Source organism: Suncus etruscus, chromosome 10 (genome assembly GCF_024139225.1).
Source record: "Suncus etruscus isolate mSunEtr1 chromosome 10, mSunEtr1.pri.cur, whole genome shotgun sequence".
NCBI classification, from domain to species: domain Eukaryota; kingdom Metazoa; phylum Chordata; class Mammalia; order Eulipotyphla; family Soricidae; genus Suncus; species Suncus etruscus.
Genome location: NC_064857.1, coordinates 68490046 through 68515258, shown reverse-complemented (window position 1 = coordinate 68515258; position 25213 = coordinate 68490046). Strand labels below are relative to the sequence as shown.

Sequence of the window (25213 nt, the reverse complement as noted above, 5' to 3'; positions counted from 1 at the left end):
GGGGGGGGGAGTGGACATGTGCTGGGAATCTGCCAGACATTCTCACTCCAGCCCTTTGAGTTCTCTCTCATCAGCCCTGAAACTTCTGCCTTTGAGCAAGAGTGTAAGTTTAATTTGATGGATAGAAAACCCCTTAAAAAGAGAGAAGAAAGGGCAGAAGAGGCCAAAATGGTTAGTTCAGATCATGTTGACCCTCAAGAGAAAAAACCTGATGGTCCCCATAAACCTAAGAGTCCATGTTTTATCTTCAAAAAGAGCCATCAAAGATCTTTCAGCACTGTTAAAAGTACATTCCTGCTAAGATGGAGGTGGGGAGGAGGAAAACAAAAACAAAAAAAAAAAAAAGTACATTCCTGAACTCATTATTAATATAAAATTCTGTCAATATTTTCATTTTCTTTTTTTATAATTATCTTTATTTAAACACCGTGATTACAAATATGATTATAGTTGTATGATTACAGTCATGTAAAGAACACCCCCCTTCACCAGTGCAACATTCCCACCACCAATTTCCCAGATCTCCCTCCTCCCCACCCCCCACACCTGTCTATTCTGTACCTTTAAAAGAAAACATTTACTTTAGCTTGGAAGATTGAATGTTTAATAAAATATTTTTATTTCCAAAAAAAATTACATTCCTGGGGCCGGAGCAGTGGCGCAAGTAGTAGGGCATTTGCCTTGCACGCGGCTAACCTAAAACAGACCATGGTTCAATCCCAGGTGTCCGATATGGTCCCCCAAGCCAGGAGCGATTTCTGAGTGCATAGCCAGAAGTAACCCCTGATCGTCGGCAGGTGTGCCCCCCCCCCAAAAAAAAGTGTATTTCTCTTGGGGCTGGAGCAATAGTGTAGGAGATAGGTAGTGTGTTTGAGGAAGGAAGAAGAAGGAGAAAAGGGGAAAATGGAAGGAGGAAGGAAGAAAGGAAGGAAGGAAGGAAGGAAGGAAGGAAGGAAGGAAGGAAGGAAGGAAGGAAGGAAGGAAGGAAGGAAGGAAGGAAGGAAGGAAGGAAGGGAGGGAGGGAGGGAGGGAGGGAGGGAGGGAGGGAGGGAGGGAGGGAGGGAGGGAGGGAGGGAAAAATATAGAGCAGATTTCTTTGACTGATACTCAGAATAGAACTGTAGTTTTCTGGGTAGCTACAATGAAGAAAGTATGAAATTTTAAACTCCAGAACTATATCCAGGGCAGTAAGAATGTTACAGAAATGCAGAGCAAAAATAGACTTGAGAATGACTTAGAAGGTAAAATAGATAGAATTGATTGTGGACTGGGAGTCATAGGCAGGGGGACAGGCAAAGGACTCTCATAGTTTCACTCACTGGGACTGGGTAGAAGAGCCATTCATTTCCCAGGCCAGTGTTAGCAGAGCAATCGACCCAACCAGGGAAAATATTAGGAGTCAAACTAAGGAAGAAATAATGACTACAGTGACCTGCCACTCTTCTATCTGTTCAATGAAGTCTCATTTCCAGGCATTATTAGACACCTCTAATTCATCATCACTCTGTTTATCTTACCCTGAGAGTCATGTGTTTAAGGCCAAACCATATCGTTTACCACCACCATGGTATTCTTAAAATTTGAAATATTCAACACTCGATACAGAACTCGCTCCTATAATAAAACTCATCATTGCTCTGCAGTGGACAATGAAGCTTGGATAACAATTTTCCAGTTACTTCATGCTACAGTCAGAGTCATGTTTTCTCATTTGTTATACCTGAATAGTAAAGATATAATCAGAAGTTTAGCATACAGAGCTTTGACCAGACACCTCCTTCAGATATATCCATTTCTCTTATAACAAATAAAAGGGGCTAGAGAAATAACACAGAGGTTAGCGTGCCTTCTTTTCACATGACCAATCCCAGTTCTATGTTCAGCATCGCCAGGAGTGAACTCTGAGCAGAATTAAGAATATTCTCTGAGCCATTGAGTGTGGCCCCAAAATAAAAATATTTAAGACAAAAAAAGCTTTTCAATATGTGTAATTATCCTAATTCTTGTCCTCTTCTAAATACAAAACTTGCTTAAGGTTTATGTAGTTCTTCCACCATGAATCCATTGGTCCTGCTGAGTTGCTGGAGATTCTTGGGTCTAGAGTCTGTCCTTCACCTTGTGTGGATGGACACACAACAAAGAACACACAGAGGACACACACAGAGATGTGTCCAAATGTTGTGTCCAAAATGACTCAGTATAAGTTCAAGGGACAGAAGATTGGTGGACTTGGTGGTTCAAACTCCCCAGTTCCATGTCCCTTCTATGGCTGACCACATTTGCACCTCTGATACAAGTCTGAAAGTAGTTGGAGACTTTAGTACAGAATGTATCTTGGATTCTGAGGAGCCTAATTTGACCAAGATTCTGGGTTTGGGATGCTTCTGGGTCCTTATGTATAAGGTTCATTTCTGGAGGTATATGATGACACTATTTGGCCTGGAGGAACCCTATTTGGGACCTATTTGTCTTGGCTATTTAGGAAGCTCTTTCCTTCTATCTTATGTTAATAATCTAGAATCCCTAAGACAGATGCAGACCTAAGTAGTCACTGATTCATGATGAACAGGTGGGCAATGCTGCCCTATAGAGGGCACTGGAAAAAGCCAATAGGAGTAAGGGATTGAGGCTTCCTGTTTATTCGCTTAAAAGTAGAAGAAAAGGGGATGAGGAGAATGACATTAAATTTACTTTATTGGGTTAGGTATCCCATCCAACCCATGAACCAGAACACTCAAGATACAATCAAGCATACTTGCTTTGGCAGCATATATACTAAAACAGGAACAATACAGAGAAGATTAGAATGATACCTGCATGAGGATGACATGCAAATACATGAAGAAACAAACAAAGATCATTTATTGAGAGCCACAATCCATCATTCTGGGGTCAACCAAGATAGTTGGCGACCCCAGCTCAACTAATATTCTTACTTTTATACCCACTTTAGAGAATTTTCAAATGGGTTTGGTGAACTTTTGTAGGGATGGTATACATACTAAAAAAATGCTTATAGGGTGCTAGGTTCTTGATCAGGGAAAAGCTATACCTAAATAAGGGCCTCATGGTGGTTGCAAGCAGTATGTTGGCTGAGGGTTGGAGAGATTATAAGTAACTGTCCTACTGACTGTGTGGGACTCAATTGGCTAGCTGAGGTGGTGGCATTTTCTGGTAACTTACTGTTTCATTTACAGTAAGAGACCTACTGCACCACTTGAAACCTGTCATGGCTTCTGTCTGGTTCTTTCAACTTGTTTGTTTGTTATGTTTTGTAATTTGTTTTTAATTTTCAGAAAGTTTTATTTCTGAAAAAGGGACAGTAGGTCAAGTGAGTTTGGGACTCAATGTTTTAGTCATGGGACTAAATGTTTCTGAGGACATGACAACTCCCTTCAGAGGTCCAACTCAAAACTTTACACACACATTTGTTAGCAAGATGGCTCGAGTTGCTGACCTAGAGATTACTAGTGAAGAACCAGAAGGGAAACAATTATTCCAGGAACATGAGCCCATTTAACCCATCTCTGCCCATTGTTGGATTACAATAGCATAATGAGAAGCAGGTTGTTTCTGCAGCCCTTTCTTGCCATATGCATCTGGCATCTGGCCAGTCAAAATCTGTTAGGCAGATCCAAGAGACAAGAAGAAAATAATTTGAAGCACCCACTTCTAAACAGCACCTTCTTTAAAAAAAAATTATGGTTTACAAAGGCGTTGATGATACAGTTGTTTTAGGTATGATTTATAATTTTTTATTGAAGCATCATGGTTACAAACATGTTCATAATTAGGTTTCAGTCATAAAATGCACACACCCCTTCACCAGTGCAACTTTCCTGCTACCATTGTCCCCCATTTCCTTCCTCTCTCATCCCCTGCCTGTCTTTTAGACAGGCATTGTATTTTTCTCTCTATTATTGTCATGGTACTTATTAGTGTAGTTATTTCTCTAATTTCACTTATCACTCTTTGTGATAAGCTTCATATCATGGGCTGGTCCTTCTGGCCCTCATCTCTATTATTTATGGGTATTATTATTAATATTATTATTATACTGTCTTTTAAATTTTCTTAAATCCCACATATGACTGAGATTATTCTGTGTTTATATCTCTCCCTATGACTTATTTTACCCAACATAATAGTCTCCATATCCAACCATGTATAGGAAAATTTTGTGACTTCATTTTTTCTAACAGTTGCATAGTATTCCATTGTATAGATGTACCACAGTTTCTTTAGCTACTCATCTATTGTAGGGCATCTGTGTTGTTTCCAGGTTCTGACTATTGTAAATAGCTCTGCTATGTACATAGGAGTACAGAGGGCATTATTGTATTATGTTTTTGTGGTCCTAGGGTATATCCCTAGAAGTGGTATTGCTGGATCATATGAGAGCACAATATCCAGTTTTATAAGGAATATCCATATTGTTTTTAGACAGCACATCTTAGGCCTTCTACCTTCTACCCTCTTTAAAGTTAATTGGGATTTTGTTGACAATAAATAAGGTCAATTCCTTCTACCACAGGTTGACTTATTGTATTCATTTATTTTGAGCTTCCTCTAGAGTAGATTTCCCACTAGAAAATTTCCCATGGCTTAGTGATAAAACTTTAAAGTGTCTAAATCTTTATACTTCCTACTGGCCATATATATTGGTGTTGATGAATGTTGAGGCTGGGGAGATAGGGCAGAGGATAGTGTTTGTCTTATATGTGGCTGACCTGTGTTCAATTCTCAGCACCACATATGGGTCTTTCAAACATCACCAGGAGTGATTACAGAGTATAGAGCCAGAAGTAAGGCTTGAATGTCATCAGGTATGGTCCCAAATCAAACAGACAAAAATTGATGATAAATTATGTATTTCTAATAATGAAGCTGAAAACAACTTTCAGAACAATTCTTAATCTTTCTTGAAAAATCTGCATGTTATTGCTTGGTATATCTATATCATAATTGTTTACTTATCTAGTATTAAAATTTTGAGTTTTTCTATAAGCTTACTGTATAAGTATATTTAAACTCAAATATATCCTATGACTACATACTAATTTTAAAGAGATGACACATACTGAAAAACTGTTTTCAGAAAATTTTTGTTAACTTATATTCCATCTAAAACATATAATAAAAATATATTTTTTCACTATCCTAAAAAAAGTAGTTATCCTAGTAGTTATTTTTAACTTATGAGTTATTTTGTAATATTTTTCAAATTAATAGTTGAAAATGTATCATATTCTTTCTTCAGCTAATTATGAAAGTAAAATACTCATGCTCTATTACAGATCATTGTATTTTATCTTTTATGAGTTTCTCTTATTATCATTTGATCACTTTCCATTAGAAAGATACTTGCTTTTAATGCTGAGCATAAATATTCCTCTGCATGTTAAGGATAATAAGCCTTGTTTCCTCATGCATTTACTTAGTTTTATATAGAATCTATAATAACTTCTAATAATTATTTAGTTAACTCAATCCAAATTTTTCTCTACTTTCCTTAAGAAGGCATCTTCAACCAAGTGTTATAAAAATAATATTCCTCTGTCACTTCTGCTAGTATTTTAATTTTGTTATTTTACATGGCTTAATTTTCTCATCTAATTCTTGACTGAATAAAGATTGGATGGTAGGTGGTGAGGGACAAAGATATTTCTTTGGGCGGGGCTAAGGTACAATGATAGTGCTCACAGTGATCTTGTTTTTGACTCAGTACTCAGAGAGGATCATATAATACCCAGGCCTTTAATATCTTTAGCCTTTTGAGCTAGCTCCTTGATCCAGATATATTCTTTTATTGTTGTTGCTTATTTTTTTGATTGGGAGTCACTCCCTATGGTGCTCAAGTTAACAACTGGTTTATAGATCTACTCCTGACAGAGTTCAGAAGACAGTATCTAGTGCCAGAAGTCACACCCAAGTTGGGTGAATGCAGAACAAGCACCTTATTGGCTGGACTCTCTTCAGTCTCAGCTATATCCTTTTCTTATCCAGTTGGCCAACTGCTAAATAAGTCTGCCTTGTCAAACATGCATGCAAATTAAGGTGCAATTTAATGAAAGGGAAAGAAGAAGAATGAAAAGGAACAATAAGAAGACTGGGCCAAATAATTTCACTTTGAAATCCTTCAGACCTTCGAGGGGTTCTCAGCTGGATTCTGAAATGCACTGAAATAAAGTATTTTCTATGTTCTTGATCCTCTAATACCAGAATTAAAATATATTAGGAATAAAATGGCTGTAAGTTTAGGGACAGGAAGCACTGATATCTTAGTGATAGTCTAAGTATTATTAGTACCATTGTTGGGGGAGAAGGTTGAATTACATATGGTGGGGCTCAGGGACTACTTTAGTTCTATCCTTGAGGGTCACTCCACTTGGTTCTGGGGGATTGTAGCCAGGTTATTCATCTGCAAAGCATGTGCCTTTGAGTTCTCTCGCCACCCAATAATACAAATTATTATCAGTTCATTTCTGAGCTTAGAATACTTAAATGTTAAAAATAAAATTTCAAAATAAGTATATAAAATGTTTGCCTGACATATCTGAAAATTTTTCTTCTTTCCTCTTCAATTCTTCAGTATTTTTCTTATTTTTAAATGTTCTTCTTAATTTCCAGTCAGTTTTTTTTTATTTTATTAAAAGCAAAGTATTTGCACAGAACAGAATACCAGAAAATTAGTTGAGGGAATCAGTCTTTGCCTTGCATGTGGTCAATTTCTGGTATCAGATGGTCTCCTGAGTGCTTCTGAGGAGCTACCCCTGATCATCTCAGATGCAACCCTAAAATATTCACCCAAATAGAAAAATAACAAAATAAGATGGCAATGTCAGGCATACAATAAATAAAATAAAAAATAAGTCTTTGTCTCAACCCAAAATCCAGTATATGGAGGCAACTCCAAAACTTGTATCTTTAGATATTTGCTAATATAAGTTATATACATACACAAATATGTCTCAAAATATCCATTCTAAGTATTAGTCACTGTTAACTAATATTTAGAATATAATAGAATATATAATATATGGTTGAAGATTTCTTTTACTTTAAACATATTTTTATGCACTCTCCCCTCTCTCACTCTCTTATCATAGTCACATTTTATCTTTATTAAAAGATTAGATGGGGGGGGCCGGGCGGTGGCGCTAAAGGTAAGGTGCCTGCCTTGCCTGCGCTAGCCTTGGACGGACCGTGGTTCGATCCCCCGGTGTCCCATATGGTCCCCCAAGCCAGGAGCAACTTCTGAGCACATAGCCAGGAGTAACCCCTGAGCATTACCAGGTGTGGCCCAAAAAAAAAAAACCAAAAAAAAAAAAAAAAAAGATTAGATGGGGGCCGGGCGGTGGCGCTGGAGGTAAGGTGCCTGCCTTGCCTGCGCTAGCCTAGGACGGACCGCGGTTCGATCCCCCGGCGTCCCATATGGTCCCCCAAGAAGCCAGGAGCAACTTCTGAGCGCATAGCCAGGAGTAACCCCTGAGCGTCACAGGGTGTGGCCCAAAAACAAAAAAAAAAAAAAAAAAGATTAGATGGAGGGAACAGAGTGATAGTATGGTGGGTAGGGATTTGCCTTGCACACAGTCAACCCAGGTTTGATCCTCAACATCCCATATGGTCCCCCAAACTTGCCAGAAGTAATTTCTGAGTGCATGGCAGGAGTAAGTAACCCCTCAGCACTGCTGGGTATGACCAAAAACAAAACAACAAAAGATTAGATTATATTTACCATATTGTGTATTAATGTTGCTTATTATCAAACAAACTTGTACATTAAGGTTTTTTTCAGGTCTAAACTTGTTCTGCTTTGTCTCTTTTTTTTTTCTTTATTTAAGCCCCATGATTACATACATGATTGTAGTTGGGTTTCAGTCATAAAAAGAACACCCCTCCTTCACCAATGCAACAGTCCCACCAACAGTTTCTTCCCATCTCCCTCCTTCCCCACCCCCTGCCTGAGACAGGCATTATACTCTCTCATTAATTAATATTGTCATGATAGTGTAGTCATCTCTCTAACTAAACTCGCCACTCTTTATAGTGAGCTTTACATAGAGAGCCAGTCCTTCCAGCCCTCATTTCTGTTGTCTCTGGGCATTACTACAATAATGTCTTTGTTTTTCTTAAAACCCATCAATGAGTGAAATTATTCTGTATCTCTCTCCCTCTGACTTATTTCACTCAGCATAATAGATTCCAAGTACATCCATGTATAGGAAAATTTCATGATTTCATCTCTCCTGACAGCAGCATAATATTCCATTGTGTTTATGTACCACAGTTTCTTTAGCCATTCATCTGTTGAAGGGCATTTTGGTTGTTTCCAGAGTCTGACTATTGTAAATAGTGATGCAATGAATATAAGTGTGAGGAAGGCATTTTTGTGTTGTGTTTTTGTGTCTCTAGTGTATATTCCTAAGAATGGTATAGCTAGATCACATGGGAGCTCAATTTCCAGTTTTTTGAGGAATCTCTATATTGTTTTTCATAAAGGCTGAACTAGAAGGCTACTCCCCACTATATTGTTTTCATAAGGCTGAACTAGAAGGCATTCCCACCAACAGTGAAATAAGAGTTTCTTTCTCTCCACATCCCCACCAGCATTTATTGTTCTTGTTCTTTGTGATGTGTGTCAGTCTCTGTGGTGTGAGATGGTACCACATTGTTGTTTTGATTTGCATCTCCTGATGATTAGTGATGTGGAGTATTTTTTCATGTGCCTTTTGGCCATTTGTATTTCTTCTTTGAGAAAGTGTTCATTTCTTTTCCCCATTTTTTGACGCGTTTACATGTATTTTTCTTGTTAAATTCTGTCAGTACCTTGTATATTTTGGAGATTAGCCCCGTATCTGATGAGTTTTAGGTGAATAGTTTCTCCCATACTGTGGGTGACTTTTGTATCCTAAGCACTATTTCCTTTGAGGTGCAGAAGTTTTTCAGCTTAATATAGTCCCATCAGTTTATCTCTACTTCCACTTGTTTGGAGAGTGCTGTTTCTTCTTTGAAGATGCCTTTAGTCTCAATGTCATGGAGAGTGTGTTTTACCTATGTGTTGTTCTATATACCTTATGGTTTCAGGTCTGATATCAAGGTCTTTAATCCATTTGAATTTGACTTTTGTGCAGGGTGTTAGATGGAGGTTTGAGTTTGCTTTTTTGCAAGTGGCTGACCAGCTCTGTCAACAGCACTTGTTGAAGAGGCTTTCCTTGATTCATTTTGCATTTTTGCTCTTTATCAAAAATCAATTGATTGTATATATGGAACACATTCAATTTTATTTCCCTGAGTTGAGGGCCTGCCTTTATTCCAGTACCATGCTATTTTAATGCTATAGCTTTGTAATACAATTTAAAGTTGGGGAAAGTGATGCCTCCCTTATTCCTTTCCCAAGGGTTGCGCTAGCTATTCACAGTGTTTATTGTTCCAAATGAATTTCAGGAGTGTTTGATCCACTTCTTTGAAGAATTTCATGGCTGTCTTTAGAGGGATTGCATTAAATCTGTACAATGCTTTGGGGAGCATTGCCATTTTACTGATGTTAATCCTACCAATCCATTAGCAGGGTAGTACATTAAGATTTAAGTTCTTTTCTTTCTGTACACTTTAGTTTTCTGATGTCTTTATCTTTGTGTGTGTTACAAATTTGATTCAAATGTTTTAAAGAGCTGCCTTGTATTTTTTTAATATTTTTTTCAAATGCTGCAGAACTTTCTGAGCAGTATGTTTTATTGTTCCATTTTTCTAAGACTTCCTATCCAAGATTGGCTTCTGCAATCCTGGTGTGATGTACAGCTGCCCCTTGCCAGTCTCCAGGGCTTTTTTTTTTATCCCATATCTTTTTCTTATTTGTTCTATCATTTTGCTAAAATGGGGTCAACTTCTTAATAGAAATACCAGATTCTAGAAGAGAGTAGACCAATTTCAATCATGAACCTCTATGCATGGTCAAATGATTGTTAAAACATGGTGATTAGGGAACTAAAATATAGAATCTAGGTCACAAGAAAGACAATTCAGGGAGGAGACAGGAGTGCTGCTATACACAGTTGTTGCTATACACACAGATATCACACCCTGCTTTACTCAAAACAAAGGTTCTGCCCTAGCTTTCTCTTTCCCTTCACTCAACTCTTCTCTCCCCCCACCTCTTTTGAGATGTAAATGACCCACATAGGCTTTATTAGCATGAAATACATACTTTGGTCTGTTATGTCTGCCCTTCCCCACCAAATAGATTGAACCTGTTCAATAAAGATTGCAGAGAAAGGTCAGTTTGGTATGCTCTTGGTCCATGAGACTGGAAGCCCCTTGTCCTCCCTCTTCCATTTTGTGAGATGAGACAAACAGCCCTAAACTTTTTTTTAATATGTAAAGGCCCACTTGGATTACAAGACTTTCCCCACTCTGGTGGATTTATTTCTGGATAATAAAGAGAGAGCAGTTCTGGCTTTGGGGGTAACAGAGAGAGCAAATGACAGAGAGGCCATGAGGCAAAAAGCAGGCTGACTCCAATGATATCTTTTCTGATTGGCTTGGAATTATTTCTCCACTGCTACACTAGTTTATTAGACCAGTCTGCCTACGGGGTTAGAAATACAGTGCCTGGGGTGTTACCATCACTAGTGGATTTTTATTTTATACCATATGACTTTCTTGGTTTATTATTTTTTGTGGTAACCCTGCTTCAGGCCCATTCTCCCAGAGTTGGATTACAGCAAGTAGAGGACTTAAACAGGTGGCAGTTTTTCTTACAAAGCATTAGAGAAATGAGTTCTCCTAGCAGCTCCCATTCCCAGAATTAAAAATAAGAAAAACTACTATAGTTCCTTAATGGCTATATCCTTTTAACTAAGCAACTTTAAAATATCATCTAATTTTAGACCACTATAATTTCTCAAATCCCAATTCCCTGTATAAGAATTTTGAGTAGCTACTAAAGAGTCTATATATTCACAAGTAATGGGAAGGTCACAAATACTTCTCACTTCCAACATGTGAGTGTTAATTATATGTGTTGTCCAGTAACAAAAATAGCACTTGTATAAGTTCACTGTTAAACTTGTGTTGGCTTTATACTATCTGGTTTCTCATATATCTTACTATGTTCAATCATATATTGCTAGTACAAGCAGATATTAAAGTCAATATAAAAATATTAATTTAATAAAACTGTAATCCTGAAGGCTAAAAATTATAATATCAGATTGTTAGATACTGCTTTTTTAGACGTACATAGGCATCCAGTTAATATTTTCTAAGCACGTAGAAAATGACAAATGCTGCAAGAAGCATAAAGAGGAAGGAAGGATAAAAGGTGCAGGTCCATCTGTGTGTCTTCAAGAAGTTTACAGTATGGGGAGATGAAATGAGCAATTACACTACTAAATATGGAAGCCCCAGGACATGCAGGTAGCATTGTAAGAAGACAGAAGAAAAGGGAAAGCTACAGGAAGTGAATCTTGAAACTTTATTATCCTCATACTGTGGCTCCTAAAGGTTAAGCAATTGCCCAAAGTCAGTCATCAAAGAGTAGAGTTGGAAATAGTGTGAGATCCAGACGCCTTGAGGCCACCATTCTCCAAAAGGGAGATTTTTTGGTTTGATCGCATGTAGAAGAAGACACATGGTTCTTGGCTTGTTACAGAACAAAAAAACAAAAAATATGGTTTGGTTTGTTTGATTAGGATCCATACCACACCCCCATTCATTTTTGTCTGCATGCCTACTAGTCACCGGGAATGCTCAAGAGCCATGAGTCAAGTGGGAGAGTGAGGACTGTGTGATGGGACCTATAAAAAAAAGACAATCCGAGGGGCCAGAGTGATAGCACAATGGTAGGGCATTTGCCTTGCATGCAGTTGACCAAGGATGGACCTGGGTTTGATTCCCAGAGTCAGATATGGTCCCCTGAGTCAGGAGCAATTTCTGAGGGCATAGCCAGAAGTAACCTCTGAGCATCAATGATTGTGCCCCCCACCCCAGAAAAACACAATCCAAATGCACCGACTGCAGTGTCTCTGCAGTGTCTCCCATATTAGGGAGCAAGTTTTGGAGCCTCATTCAGGTGTGTATGCATGAGCTGGTGTAGTAAAATGGCTCTAAGCAAAGGAAGGAATTCACATATTTTATGCTCAAAGCTGCTTTGAAGTTTTAGACTAAAAAGGCAGAGAGAGTCCTTGCCTCTTTAAATAATCAGGCAGCAAGGATAAATTTTTGATCCCTCAGCCCAAGTCCACACTATTACCTGGCCTCCAACAAAATGTTCCTCACCGCCCCCCCCTCTGCTACAAGCCAAGCACTCAAGTTTCCTAGTGTAGTTACTTCATCTGTCCTGACTGCCACCTGCTTTGTGCCTCAGTCTATTAGATGTTGGGTAGTCTGCAGTACTGCAGAATTGAGACCATTTACCAATCTGTTCCCAGATCCCCGGTTAAACTTCTTACCTTTTCTCCCAGTCTTTCCTTTCATTCTCCTATTCATATGCACACTTCTCTGGCAACACCTTTTGTAGATTAGTTGGGCACCATTTGCAAGATCCCACACCTCTCATTGCTGATTGTGAACATCAGCACTCTGATGCCTCTCAGCCCAGTACTCAAAGCTTCCAGGGACTCTCCTTATTTGCTGCCACCTCTTCCATGGCTCTTCTGGAAAGGGCAGATTCTCCAAGCACCTGGTTTCATTCTTGTCCCAAATAAGCATCTGCCAGGGCATCTGACCCCCCCAATCTCCCGCCCAACCAGGTCTATCTATCTGAGACTGAAAACCTTTGCCTCTCAAGAAAAATCTCATGTCCCATTTTTCATCTGGTTCTTAGGAATGTTGTGGCCTTTCCCACAAAGAAATCTCTGTGATCTCTGTGCAAATGCTGTGGCCCCACCTGAGGAAGACACCAGTTCCGCAAAACCACTCTAGGGACATTTGCCAATAAAAGTGACCTTCAGTCTTTTATCATTCACATCAAAGATCTGTGAAGCTTATAGGCTTAAGAGCTCCTGGAAAAGCTGGGAGGAGCCAATCCCAGCACACAGCCATTCAGTTATAATATGAAAACCTTTGAGGAAGTGGGGGAGGGCCTCCCAACGTGATCCAGGGTCAGACATCTAGTTGATGCTTAAGACACCATGTGGTACCAGAGATCAAACCTGGTCAGTACCCATCATTAGTTCTAACCACTGCACTATTTTCTGGCCCAGAAAAGCAGCCTTTTTCAAAGAATTCTTCAAAGATTACATGGCCTTCCAGAAGACACTGCCAGAAGCAACCTCCAATACTCAAACTAGAAGTAGACCCTTCCTCACTCAGCACCGCAGGATGTGACTTCAAAACAAACAGATTCAGTGACAATGTGAATTAGTCAAAGCAGTCTGGCATCAATACTCTCTGCTACATTACTTATCTTGTTATTACTTCTGTTAGTCCTGCTGTTACTACATAAGGGCAATTAATGGGATTATGCCTACACCTACTCCTGTTTATACTATTAGTATTAATGGAAAAATCTCCCCCACCAAGGGGAGCAAGGAAACTAACATTCATGAAGCACCTACTACTTTTCAAACGTGAGGCTTTCACCATCTGCCAAACACTATGCTCAGTGCTTTGTACATATTTTCTCACTTAATTCTGGCAGTTACCCGGTGAGAGTCTATAATTATCTCCAGTTTGGTGATGACAATCAGAGTGGGGAAGAGTTGAAGTAACTTCTCAGGATTGTTCAGATAAGAAGGAACGTCTGAAATGGAAACACATTCTTCAGTTAAATATAATGAATACTTGAGTATTTATCAAATTAACCGAGTGGATCTTAATTTGGTATAGAAAACTTGTTTCTAGAAATTCTGCTTTCAGTGGATAAACCTTATGATCGAGGGAAGACTACAAAATTGACCTAGAATCCAAGAATGTTGAAAGTAAAGAGGCAAATTTTCTATTAAAATAAAAATGAGTAGCTTACTGGATTCATAGTATAACAAGTCGGGCATTTGCTTTGCAAAGGGCTAACCAAAGATCAAACCTAGGCATCCCATATCATGCCATGTGCACTGCCACAGAGTGACCCCTGAATGCAGTGATGAGAGTTACTCCTAAGTGTTGACTGGTTTACTCCAAAAACAACAACATAAAAAAAGAGTTAGTTATGGTTTGAAATTATTCTATTCCTTTTTATATTTTGAATCACATCTGGTGATCCTCAAAGGCTCAAAGCTCAAGGGACCATGTAATGCCTTGGATAGACACTGGGCTTTCTGATGCAAAGTATGTGCTCAGCCCATTAAGCTACCTCTCTAGTTCCTTATTTGCAACTTCCTATCAATGAAGAGCTTTAAGCAAAGAATTATATTTCTTAAAGGATTTTAATGAACAAGGTCAAAGTTAACACAATTATGAGGCTAGGCAAAGACTAGAAATTAGTGAGCATGCAAGACAACTCTGAAAAATCAGAATTGATCATTCTTGTTTAACTGTAGTCAAAAATATTCCCCATAGACAGGACTGTAGTTTCAATAGCTTGATTAAAACTGAAAACTAGAAGAGCAAAGTAGGTCAAAAACTTTCTGACGGCTTTAGGATTAAAACATTTACTGATCGTATGGGAAAAGGATCAGTAAGAATATTTGCTATTCTTGAAAAATGAGAAAAAAAGACAGGGCACCCTCAACTGGAGAAATAGATTATAATGAAAATGAAAAGCTAAAAGACTGGGAATGAGGTCTAGTTTTATTGGGGGGGACGTAATTTTGTCCACACCCAGTGATGCTCAAGAGTTACTCCTGGCTCTGCACCCAGAAATTGCTCCTGGCAGGACGGAGGGACCATATGAAATGACAGGGATAGGGATTGAACCCGGGTAAGCTGTATGCAAGGCTAATGCCCTCCCACTGTGCTGTTGCCCCAGCCCCAAGGTCTAGTTTTTCAAGTGGAAATATCTTTGTGGTCCAAACGAGGGCTTTTAAAAAATTAATTATTTTATGTAAACAATTTGGTTATGAGATTATTCATAATACTGTTGGGCTTATTTCCCCCCACAATTACTTTCATAGGGAGAGTATCAACCTGTTAAAAGGCTATAGAAAATATTGGATTGATAGATATTTTATTGTGGGATTGATCATCAAAATAAGCTTTTAAATACCTGATTCAAGCATTCTGCCTTCATCTTTGCTGAACTCTCACCTAAGCACAGGTGAGCACTCTGCCATGCACCTGCTCTCTCTCTCTCTCTCTCTCTCTCTCTCTCTCTCTCTCTCTCTCTCTCTATCTATCTATCTATCTATCTATCTATCTCACACACACACACAGAGCTATACCTTACCAAAAAAAACATAGTGTTCCTGAACTCTTCCTCAAAATCCCTCAGTTCTCTTTCCTTGATCACATCAACCCCTCAATCCCATTTATGACCTCTGATAACAGCATTTCCTCAGAAAAATAGCCTGTCTGCAGAGGGAAGAGAGAGCAGAAAAAAAGCAAATATGAGAAAAGAGAGATCTTAGAGAATGATAATGGCTCAAGAGAACCTAAGAGCAGAACCTTTTACACAGATTTTAAGAGGAACGTGGAGAGAAAATTCATTCACAGAAAAGGAGTTCAAAATTGGAATTATCAAAAGTGATGAACAGTTTTTCTAATGCAATTCTATAGAAATGCAGCACTCTTTTTTTTTCTTTTCCTTTTCAGTATTTTTAATACTTTATTTCCTCAATTCTCTTTTGTTTTGTTTATTTGTATTTTGGGTCATACCCAGCAGTGCTCAGGGGTTACACCTGGCTCTATACTCAGAAATTGCTCCTGGCAGACTCAGGGGACCATATGGGATGCTGGGATTCAAACTGGCATCCATCTGCATGCAAGGCAAATGCCTTACCTCCATGTTATCTCTCCGGCCCTATTTCCTGAATTCTTGACACACATGATTACCAGCTCCTTTGAAGGGTGGGTTTTTAAGTTATATTCCATTTCAGAATTATTAAATTTGAGGAGAAGGACACAGTATCAGATAAGGGGTAAGACTTAGAGTTAGAGGAATAAAGGAGAAAACAACAATCTAATTGGGCTAATAAATAGGAGGAACCCAAATTCAAGAGCTCTGGTACCTGGACAACCTCTCCCAGCTCTGCTGAGGAAGTTGCCTCTACAGATTTTCTAGCTTTGTGTTGGTCAATGAGTTGATGGCCACAAAAAGAGGCTTGAGGGATACTCACAACTTCTAGAAAATGGAAATGGCTCTAATATAAGAAATGAAAAATAGATTTCAGTTTTAGCCTACAAGGTCACACTCTCTAGCTACCCCATTCTACACTTTGCCTCCTTACCCTTTCTCAAACAGATCTCAGTGCTTGCTGTACTGGTCAGTAGTACAGTTATACACATCCAGAACCAGTAATGGTGAGTGTTTGTTTTAAAAATCACTAAAAGTGTTTTCATTATAGAATTAGACAAAAAAGAATCATTGTGTGTGGTACATACGCAATGATATTATTAAATGAATTTCTCACTCTATTTATTACCAGCAACTTCTGACATTGTTCTCTGTTACTTCTATATCTTAAGTATAATAACTCCTAGCTAAAATGCATGTGTTTGTATTTCCCAAGAGACACACCGTAAATTGGAAGGCAGGATAATGTTATGATCCCAAGGTGTGTTTTGAGGGAATGTTGATGTTCCTTGTGGCACACGGCAATAATACTTCATTGTAATGGTGAGAATTGTCACAAGTGTTCTTTTAAGTGCAGTTAGAGGCTCTTTCTCTCAGTAAAAATGATAGCTCAGGAAGCTTAGTTGTCTAAAACAACAGCACCACTTTCTATATTTATCATTGTCATAACATGTAGTCATATCAGGAAATAAAAGCATCCCATTCTCCTTCATGAAAAAAAATCGAGTCAGCATCAAGGGACATCTCTATAGATGCCATTTGAGCTTCCCTGAATAACACTTTCATTCTCCATGAGAAGCTCAGGAAAATGGGAATAATCAAAAATTATTGAATCAGAGAGAGAGACCATAAAAGCCCAGTTTGTTTCAAGGAGAAAGAAGTATCCATCCTTTGCCCTTTCATTTTCAATATCACAAGGTATTTAAGTCACAAAATCAACATTTCACTGGCAACACACTATGTACAATTTAATTTCTTCCTACTGTTCATTACTAAGCTGTTGGCTTCCTTCAGGAAGAGAAGTGGGGAGAGGGGACTCTAAAACGACTCATTTACCACAGAAGTCAATTTGCACTAATGTGGCTTTCCTGTGGCATATGTGGCCCTTCAAAGCCTGTCTACAGACAGCAGACACAGATGTGTTAGTCCTTCTCTTCATAAGAACAGCCTTATACCATCTTCACACACGTCATCACTAGGCCAAGCCAACTGGGAGAAAAACAAGAGCAAACTCACTAGTATTTCTGAGAGAACTGATTTTCCTTCACTTGTTAACAACAATCACAAACAAAAACAATTTGAACTGTAAAAAGATTCATGAGCCTATGGTACCTAACTGGGTTTTAAAACCTGAAGAGGGAAATTAAGTGTATTCTTGTACAACTGGCCTGAAGAATTACCATCAAGCACTGCCTACCAGAGCTGTCTCAGAGGAAAGAGATCACAGCAGTGCTGGTTTGGGTATCTGAGGTACCTAGGGAGTCCCAGAGGAAGGCACAGACCATCAAGCTCTTCCAGATGGTCAAGGACTCTAAGTGTTCAAGGAAAGGCAAAGCTGTGAGGGTTTTACAGGAGTCTGTAGAAGCCAAAGCAAATGAGACAGACTGACTGAAACACCTACGAAATATTCATCATAATGGCTCCTGAAAATAAAAAGGCCTGTTATTTTTGTTGTTGGGGAAGGGCAGTTTCTCTTTGAGCCTCTTATTTTTTTTTTCTCTTGAGCCTTCCCTTCATATCACATTAATCTGAAAAGCAGGGTCTTTGCTTTTTTCTAACAAGAAAGCACATCTACCTAGAGAGGGAATGGAATAAAAGAAGGCTCTTAAGACTTCCTCAAGTTTTCTTAAATCTTGTTCAGTTTGGAAATTATAATCAGTAGAAGCAGATGACACTGACAGCCCCCATAACACAATTGTAATCCCTGCACGCTTAAAATTCAAAAGCAAAAAAACTAAAATTAGCCCCTCAGAAAAAGCATACAACTAATAAACAAAATAGAGGCTGTAGAAATAGGATAGAAGGTAAGGAAGGCATATACCTTGCATGTGATCAATCCAGGATTGATTCTTGGCATCCCATATAGTATTACACACCACCAGAAGTAACCCCTGAGCATCAATGGGTATGATCCCCCCAAAAGAAACAAACAAAAAGACCAAATAATAAACAGAATGCTGAGGTAAGGATGTGATTTAGTGGTAGAGAATGTGCTTTGCATGTGTGAGGCTCTGGATTCAAATCGGGTAACATGACACATGAGGACACTGTACATGAATCTGAGTCTAAACACAGCAATAACTGCCTAATAATTCTTAGGCAAATGGAGGCATATGAAGCACAGAACATACTTTTATCTTTGATAAATATAATTCAAAAAAGAACTTTCTCTCCATCCTGTTCTTCTAATAGCCCTTCAATAGCTACATCACAGGGGGAAAAAATGGTTGGTTATAGAATCAGACTGATATATGACTTAAAAGTACTTAGCATAGATTTAGAGATCCATGAAATAATGGTGACTGGGAGGAAGTAGCTCAGCAGTAAAGGACTTGCCTTGTATATGTGAGCCCCTGAGTTTTATTCCCAGCAATACACACACACACACACACACACACACACACACACACACACACACAGAAAGAGAGAGAGAGAGTAAAACAATATGTATATTCATTATAGACTTGCAGTTGCAACCACAGATATCTTTAGGCTCCTTTTCTCCATTTTTACACAAGGCTCAGGTAGCTTCTCATTATGTGGCTTTTCTATTGTCACTTGAAAGACTCCTTCACCTTCCATTAGGCCCACAAACTCTCATGGTGGTGGCTGGAAGGAGAGGAAGTATCATTCCCATTTAACAGCCAAGAATGAACCTGCACGAGCCCGAGTGATAACACAGAAGGTAGGGCATTTGCCTTGCATGCAGCTGGCCCAGGTTTGATCCCTGGAATACAGTATGGTCCCCCAAAACTACCAGGATTAATTTCTGAACACAGAGCCAGGAGTAACTCCTGAGTGTGGCTGGGTGTGGCCAACAAACAAACAAATAAAGAATGATAGTACATAGAACCTGAAGAAGTCAGAAACGATATTGATAGAGGCAGGAGCCGAACTGTCTGACTTTGTCTAGTGTCTGTTGGGAAAACTATAAATAATTTTCTGATATACAACATATTGAATGTTTCCTTTGATACCACTGATCACAGAATCCTGATAATTCCTCCACAACCCCCCAACATTTTGTTTTAAAAAAGGTCCTTTATTTTTGAGGTTGCTAAAACAGAAGAGTTGTTTCTCATCAATATTTTTCATCAATTTATCTCCTGAGTCCCTTCCTCCATGGTGCTTTTCCTGAAATTAAAGGGTATGAGCACATGAACTGGTTTCTATTAGTTCAAAGAAACTGCAGTGACTTTGCACCCCAATTTCGAGCATACCACTATTCTTTGCTGAACAATTCTTTGCTGAACAAATGAACAAACATCATTCTAAGTCAAGTATACCTGACTGAATTTTACTTAAAAATCTGCCTGTAGAACTAGAACCAAGAAGAAACAGTTTCTCATTCTGTTATATACATCTCATAGTATATACATTTATATTTTGTTGTACAAACCATTGTATATACAATTCAGAGTATATACATTTTATATTTCATAGTATTGTTTGTGTCCAGAGTTAAAGAATGAGACCATGTAATTGAAACAAAGCAAAGCAAAGCTTTATTTCCATCTACCAACATGCCGCAAGCAGATCAGCCAGGGTCACCTCCTATAGAAGACAACCCCACTGTGGGCTACAAGCAAGTTTATATAGGTTTTGTACAAACGACTACTTCATTCTGTTATCATTGAAACTTATTGGCTAATGTCTAGGGGACTTTCCACAGTTCCTGCTATCTTAGCCCTAATAAGATGTCTGCTATGGCAAATGTCCTGGGGCAGTGTTTATGGTTTCTAATGCCCTTGAGAGCTGAGAGAGAGCTGAGAGAAATCTGTGAGAGTTTTCAAATGGGAACAGCCTAGAAGCACAAAATGAAGCCCTTAATAGTGGGTGACAAAATGGAGTTCCTTCTGCTCTAGGCTTCACATTCCCTCCTCTTCTTTTAGCCCTGATCAAATCTTTGACCTTCCTTAAGGTCCTTTTAGGGAAAACAAAGGCCCTTTCTACTCTAAGCTCCACATTATATATCATAGTATATACATTTCATAAATAGTATATACATTTAATAGTTTACATTTTATAAATATTCCCCAGTATTGTCATCCTCATCAGCTCCCATTGAAGTGATTTCTGATACAGAAACTATTCTATTATTCTAGTAATGACAACCAATTATTACAAGATAGCTCGCCCATTCTTTTGTTCAATTGAGTAGGATTGGGGGAGTTGAAATTACAACTTACTTAGCATTCTTGCATTTGTTTTAGATCAGTCCTTTCCATGCCTACAGACAAGTATCATTCCATCTGGTTGTAAGCCACTCGTAGATAAAAAGCATTTTTTTAGCTGCATGAATGTGAAATCCCCAAATAGACACATTTTTTTCTGTGAGAATGTCAGAGGTTCTCCACATTAACCATGAAAATATTAACTTCACAAAAGACATTTTGGTTGTTTGGACAGGGGTCTAAGTACTATGGCATGTCATTAAACTCAGCCAAAGTAAAAGAAGAAAAGGTTGATGAGGTCATTGTCCAGGAGTGAGGTCACTTGCTAATTTGACTTCAGAGGAGCCTGAGAGGTTGAACTGGTTGTTGAGAAAGTGTCCCCAGAAATGAATTTAAAATTTCTTTGCCTGAGTCTCTTAGAAGGGGAAAGGGCGGGGAGAATGTTGACTGGACTTTTTAGCTTGCCCCCACTAGTATGTGACAAATAGCTTTTCAAAGTCCACTGTGAATGATATAATGAGTAACTGATGATTTGAATCCTAAAAAGGTCACATTAACAGCCTCCATCAGTGCTGCAGAGCTGAAGCAGTAGAGTGTGTAACTCGAAATCTGCCATGAGCTCAGAGAATGATGAAAGTCTGGGAGTGATTCATGGCTGCTTAGAAATGAAGTCCAAGATTCCTAATATTATCAATAATGTGGGAAAAGGCAGAAGATCAGAGTGGGTGGTTAAAAAAAATCCAATACGTGTACCTTTGTTTTATTAAGCAAAGCAAGAAAAGCAGTGGAGCTAATAAAAATATTAGTTATTAGCTGTAACTTTTGGAAATGAATGCTATTTTTAAGAGTTTAGGAGGCTGTCTCATCATAAATATCTCCAACAGCATACCATTAATTTGAGCTGATCGATAATATAACATAACCCTCCAGCTACATTGCCAGTGGAGAAGAAATTTATTCACTCGTTTCACTTCCACTGAAATCCATACCCAAAGTTTTGGAATTGATTAAAGCAAATAGCAGTTGTCTTCTGTTTCATCAAACATGTTTTTATTACCCCAACATTTCTAAAGCAATAGCATGTTATGACTCTTGAACTCATCAAGTGGTTTTATTTACTAGCATTTCTTGAGCACTAGCTACAAGCCCATAGCAAAGCATCTGACAGCACATACTGTGTTTTCCTTGATAGGAAGTGAACTTCAAGCAGATCAACTTGAATCCGGAGCTCACTGAGAAATCTAAGTACCTGATACGTGGAGCTGTTTTTGCTTGGATTTGGTCTTCATTTGGAAAAGACGCCAAGTTGCCACTGTCTCCTGTCCTTTCCTTTCTGAAAACCTGGCATCCCATGTGGATTTCTGGTAGAATGAGCAATGCAAAGAGCTGGCTTGGACTTGGCATGTCCTTGTGTTTCTGGGGATTAATGGATTTTACCACCACAGTTCTCTCCGGCACACCCACACCTCAAGGCAGCTTCAACGTGACCCTGTCAGACAAGCCACAGGCACACTCAAGAACGAAGAGGAGCTGGGTTTGGAATCAGTTTTTTGTTCTGGAAGAGTACACAGGAACTGACCCTTTGTATGTTGGCAAGGTAAGTACTGCCACAGAGGGAGAGAAGGTATCAGAGTCTGAAATATGAAAATAGAATTAGATTCTATGAGGGCTTGAACCTCACTGGATCCCTGAGGCCTGAACACAATTGTAGCTGGTAATACCTTACTTCCCAGTTAGTTGAAATCTCATTTTGACTTTGTGGGATACCAGTTGCAAGGCATTCTCCTCCTCTTTTGGCCTCTGTTCTGAGGAGGGCTGTGGAGGAATTGGATTTTAAAGAAATCCTGCCAGAGTCTCTGATTGGCCTCAGTGGTAGCAACACCTACTGGGGTGCCAGAGTGAGGAGAAAGAAATGTGGAAATGCAAAAGAGTAGCTCAGGAGGTTGACTATTGTTTGTTGGATCACCCCACCCACCCCCAAAATCTCTCTCCAGGTATACTCTAAAACCTAAATCTAGTAAGGAGGGTGAGAAAAAGAAGTATGTGTGGAGAATATAACAATCTTCACTGCAGAAGAGGATAGCCTGTTCTTAAGGACTATTGGAGACAATCAATGAATTTATTTACAAACTTTCTACTAGAATCCCCCTAATTTATCTATCATCGTTTTTTTTTTTTTTTCACCATTATGGCTCTACCCCCATGTTTACTTTAGCTGGCTGTTAATCAGGGAACCTTTTGTGGAAGTAACCAAGTGAGCAAAAGTGGAAGCCAAGAGCTAATTAGAAAATAAATAATTCGGGGCCGGCGAGGTGGCGCTACAGGTAAGGTGTCTGCCTTGCAAGTGCTAGCCTCCCCCAGCGTCCCATATGGTCCCCCCAAGCCAGGGGCTATTTCTGAGCGCTTAGCCAGGAGTAACCCCTGAGCATCAAACGGGTGTGGCCCAAAAGAAAAAAAAAAAAAAGAAGAAAGAAAATAAATAATTCATCCCGATGAGAACGTCACACTTGCTAAGCACAGAGTCTCAGAATGAGACCCAACTCTTCAGATGGCTTTCTCGAGGCTCTGGAAAAGTTACTGGACCCCATGAACCCCAATGTTCTCAGAACAGAGTGGGGCCTGGCATCCATGATACCTTCCCAAGAGTGGTTCACTAAGGCTAAAAAGCTCCAACCTCGCTTCATCTTCTTAGCCCAGCATCGAATGTGGTTCCTGGCCACTGTTCTCAGCCGGTTTCAGGGCTTTTGGGACCAACTGACTACTAAGTACAAGGTTCCTTTTGTGGCTCCCACATTAGCCAGTGCTGACTGCTACTTTGCCCCTGACTCAGTTTCCCCCCCTTAGCTTCCAGAGCTTCCCACTCACATGCTTGCTTTTTCTTGCTCAGCTTCTTTTCTGGTCCTCTCCCCCATGACACCCTAATTGTAGGTGATCTCATAAGCTTGTCTCTTCAAGTTCACTCTCCAAGTGGACCTGCCACCCCTACGGTTTGAATCATCCATTACCTCTAAACTGATTGGTCACCAACTCCCTCTCTGGCTCACACCATGCATGTGAATTTGGGGCTCAGAGAGCCTTCAGCATTCTTTTGGTAAGACTCCACACTTCAGCCTGCTGCCTCTCTTAACTATAGAGAATCCATTGAGATGGTTCCTCCTCCAATTCTTAGCCAGCTTCCTTCCTGCCTGAGTTAGCATTTTATCACACCAGTCCTAATGCTGGGATCAACCCTCCTTCCCACTCTCTTGCTGCTTTCCCCCTGGTATTCTCCCTCCTTCAACTTCTGTGAGTTCAATACCCAAATCAATCCCCCATCTCTCTCTTCTCTCCTCTCCATTCCTACCACTGTTTCTCAGGCTGACAGATACCAAACTCTAAGCTGGTCTCCTTGTTTCCACAAGCCTTCCTCCCAGTCTACTGTCTCATTGTTCCTCTGTGAATGTCCCTCAATGTTTTCCTTGTGCTATGAATTATCCCTGCCCTTCTGCATAGCTAAAAGGTGGTCCATTCAGCCCCTTCCCACCTTCCAGACTCTCGCACCACATGCCATCTCCTTTACCCTATTCCAGAGTCATGGCCTGCTTTCACTTTACACTTGCGAAGCTCTGCCTTAGTGTTGCTCCAGAACAAAGTGTTCTGTCTCTGGCTTCTCTGGCTCATACCTCCACTCTACACCTCTCAGACCATTCATTCTCTCAGGTTCATTATCAGCCCCATTATTTTTTCCTCAGTTCAAGATAGAACCTATATACTTATTTATATAAACCCTATTTAAAGTCTGACCTAGACTATTCTTCAAGTGTGCTCAAAACAAGGACAATGCTTCCACTTTATCTTCCAGGCCTTACTCTGCAAATGTCACATGCAATGTGGTCAGAAAGATGCTTAATAAATGAGTATATTATGATATAATTAGGATTGTAAAAAACAACATATGTCAAGGACTTAAACACCTTGTCTAGAATAAGATCTTAAGTTCTTATTAGTCTATAGTCAATAGTAGTAGAAGTAATAGTAGTAATAGTAGCAGCAATACTAATAGCAGTAACAGCAGTTCTATAGTCTCAATACCTGCAGTAGCCCTGTAGGGAGTTCATTATGGGGGTTCCACAATTCAGTACTACAAACACACTTAATGCATGTGGGGCTAGAGAAATAGTACAGAAGGTAGACAACTTACTTTGCATATGATTGACCCAGGTTTGATCTCTGGCATCCCACCTGGTCCCCCTGAGCCCTAGGGGTTATCTGAGAACATAGATCCAAGAGTAATCCCTGGGCACAGACAGATCCAGGAGTAAGCCAGGGGCACACTATCTGTGCACCCTTCTTCCAAAATAACGCAGCTGCACCTCTTTTACCTTCAAGTTACCCTCTAATGTGCCTTTGTCTTTTCCCTTCCCCTTTACCCTCCCTTCAGGCAACACCAGGCATCACAACCTGTCACTGTCTCTTTGCCAGTCTCTCTGAGCTTTGCTGCTTCCTGTCTAGAATCTGTCATTCTGCTGTATCTTCGTTCTTCATGATTAGATGAGCTAAGTAGGATCGACTTGTCTCCTTGGATTGTCACTTTCCATCCCTCCCTCGGGTTTAGGATATTCACCTCATCACAGTGCCCTTTCCATTCCGTCACTCCTCTGATAAAGAC

General features: G+C 39.5%; 1 protein-coding gene and 1 non-coding gene across 2 annotated transcripts in view; both read left to right on the top strand.

Moving 5' to 3' along the window:
* CDH20 (cadherin 20) overlaps positions 1-25213 on the top strand; it is a 275136-nt gene that overhangs the window by 187262 nt on the left and 62661 nt on the right. The window contains exon 2 of the mRNA XM_049782076.1: positions 21758-22162. Coding sequence (XP_049638033.1) covers positions 21917-22162 — 246 coding nt within the window. The 5' untranslated portion in view covers positions 21758-21916. The remainder of the gene's footprint in view (positions 1-21757; positions 22163-25213) is intronic.
* Positions 2756-2858, top strand: LOC126021741 (U6 spliceosomal RNA). Its single transcript, XR_007500220.1, has one exon. It is a non-coding gene; the product is annotated as a U6 spliceosomal RNA (small nuclear RNA).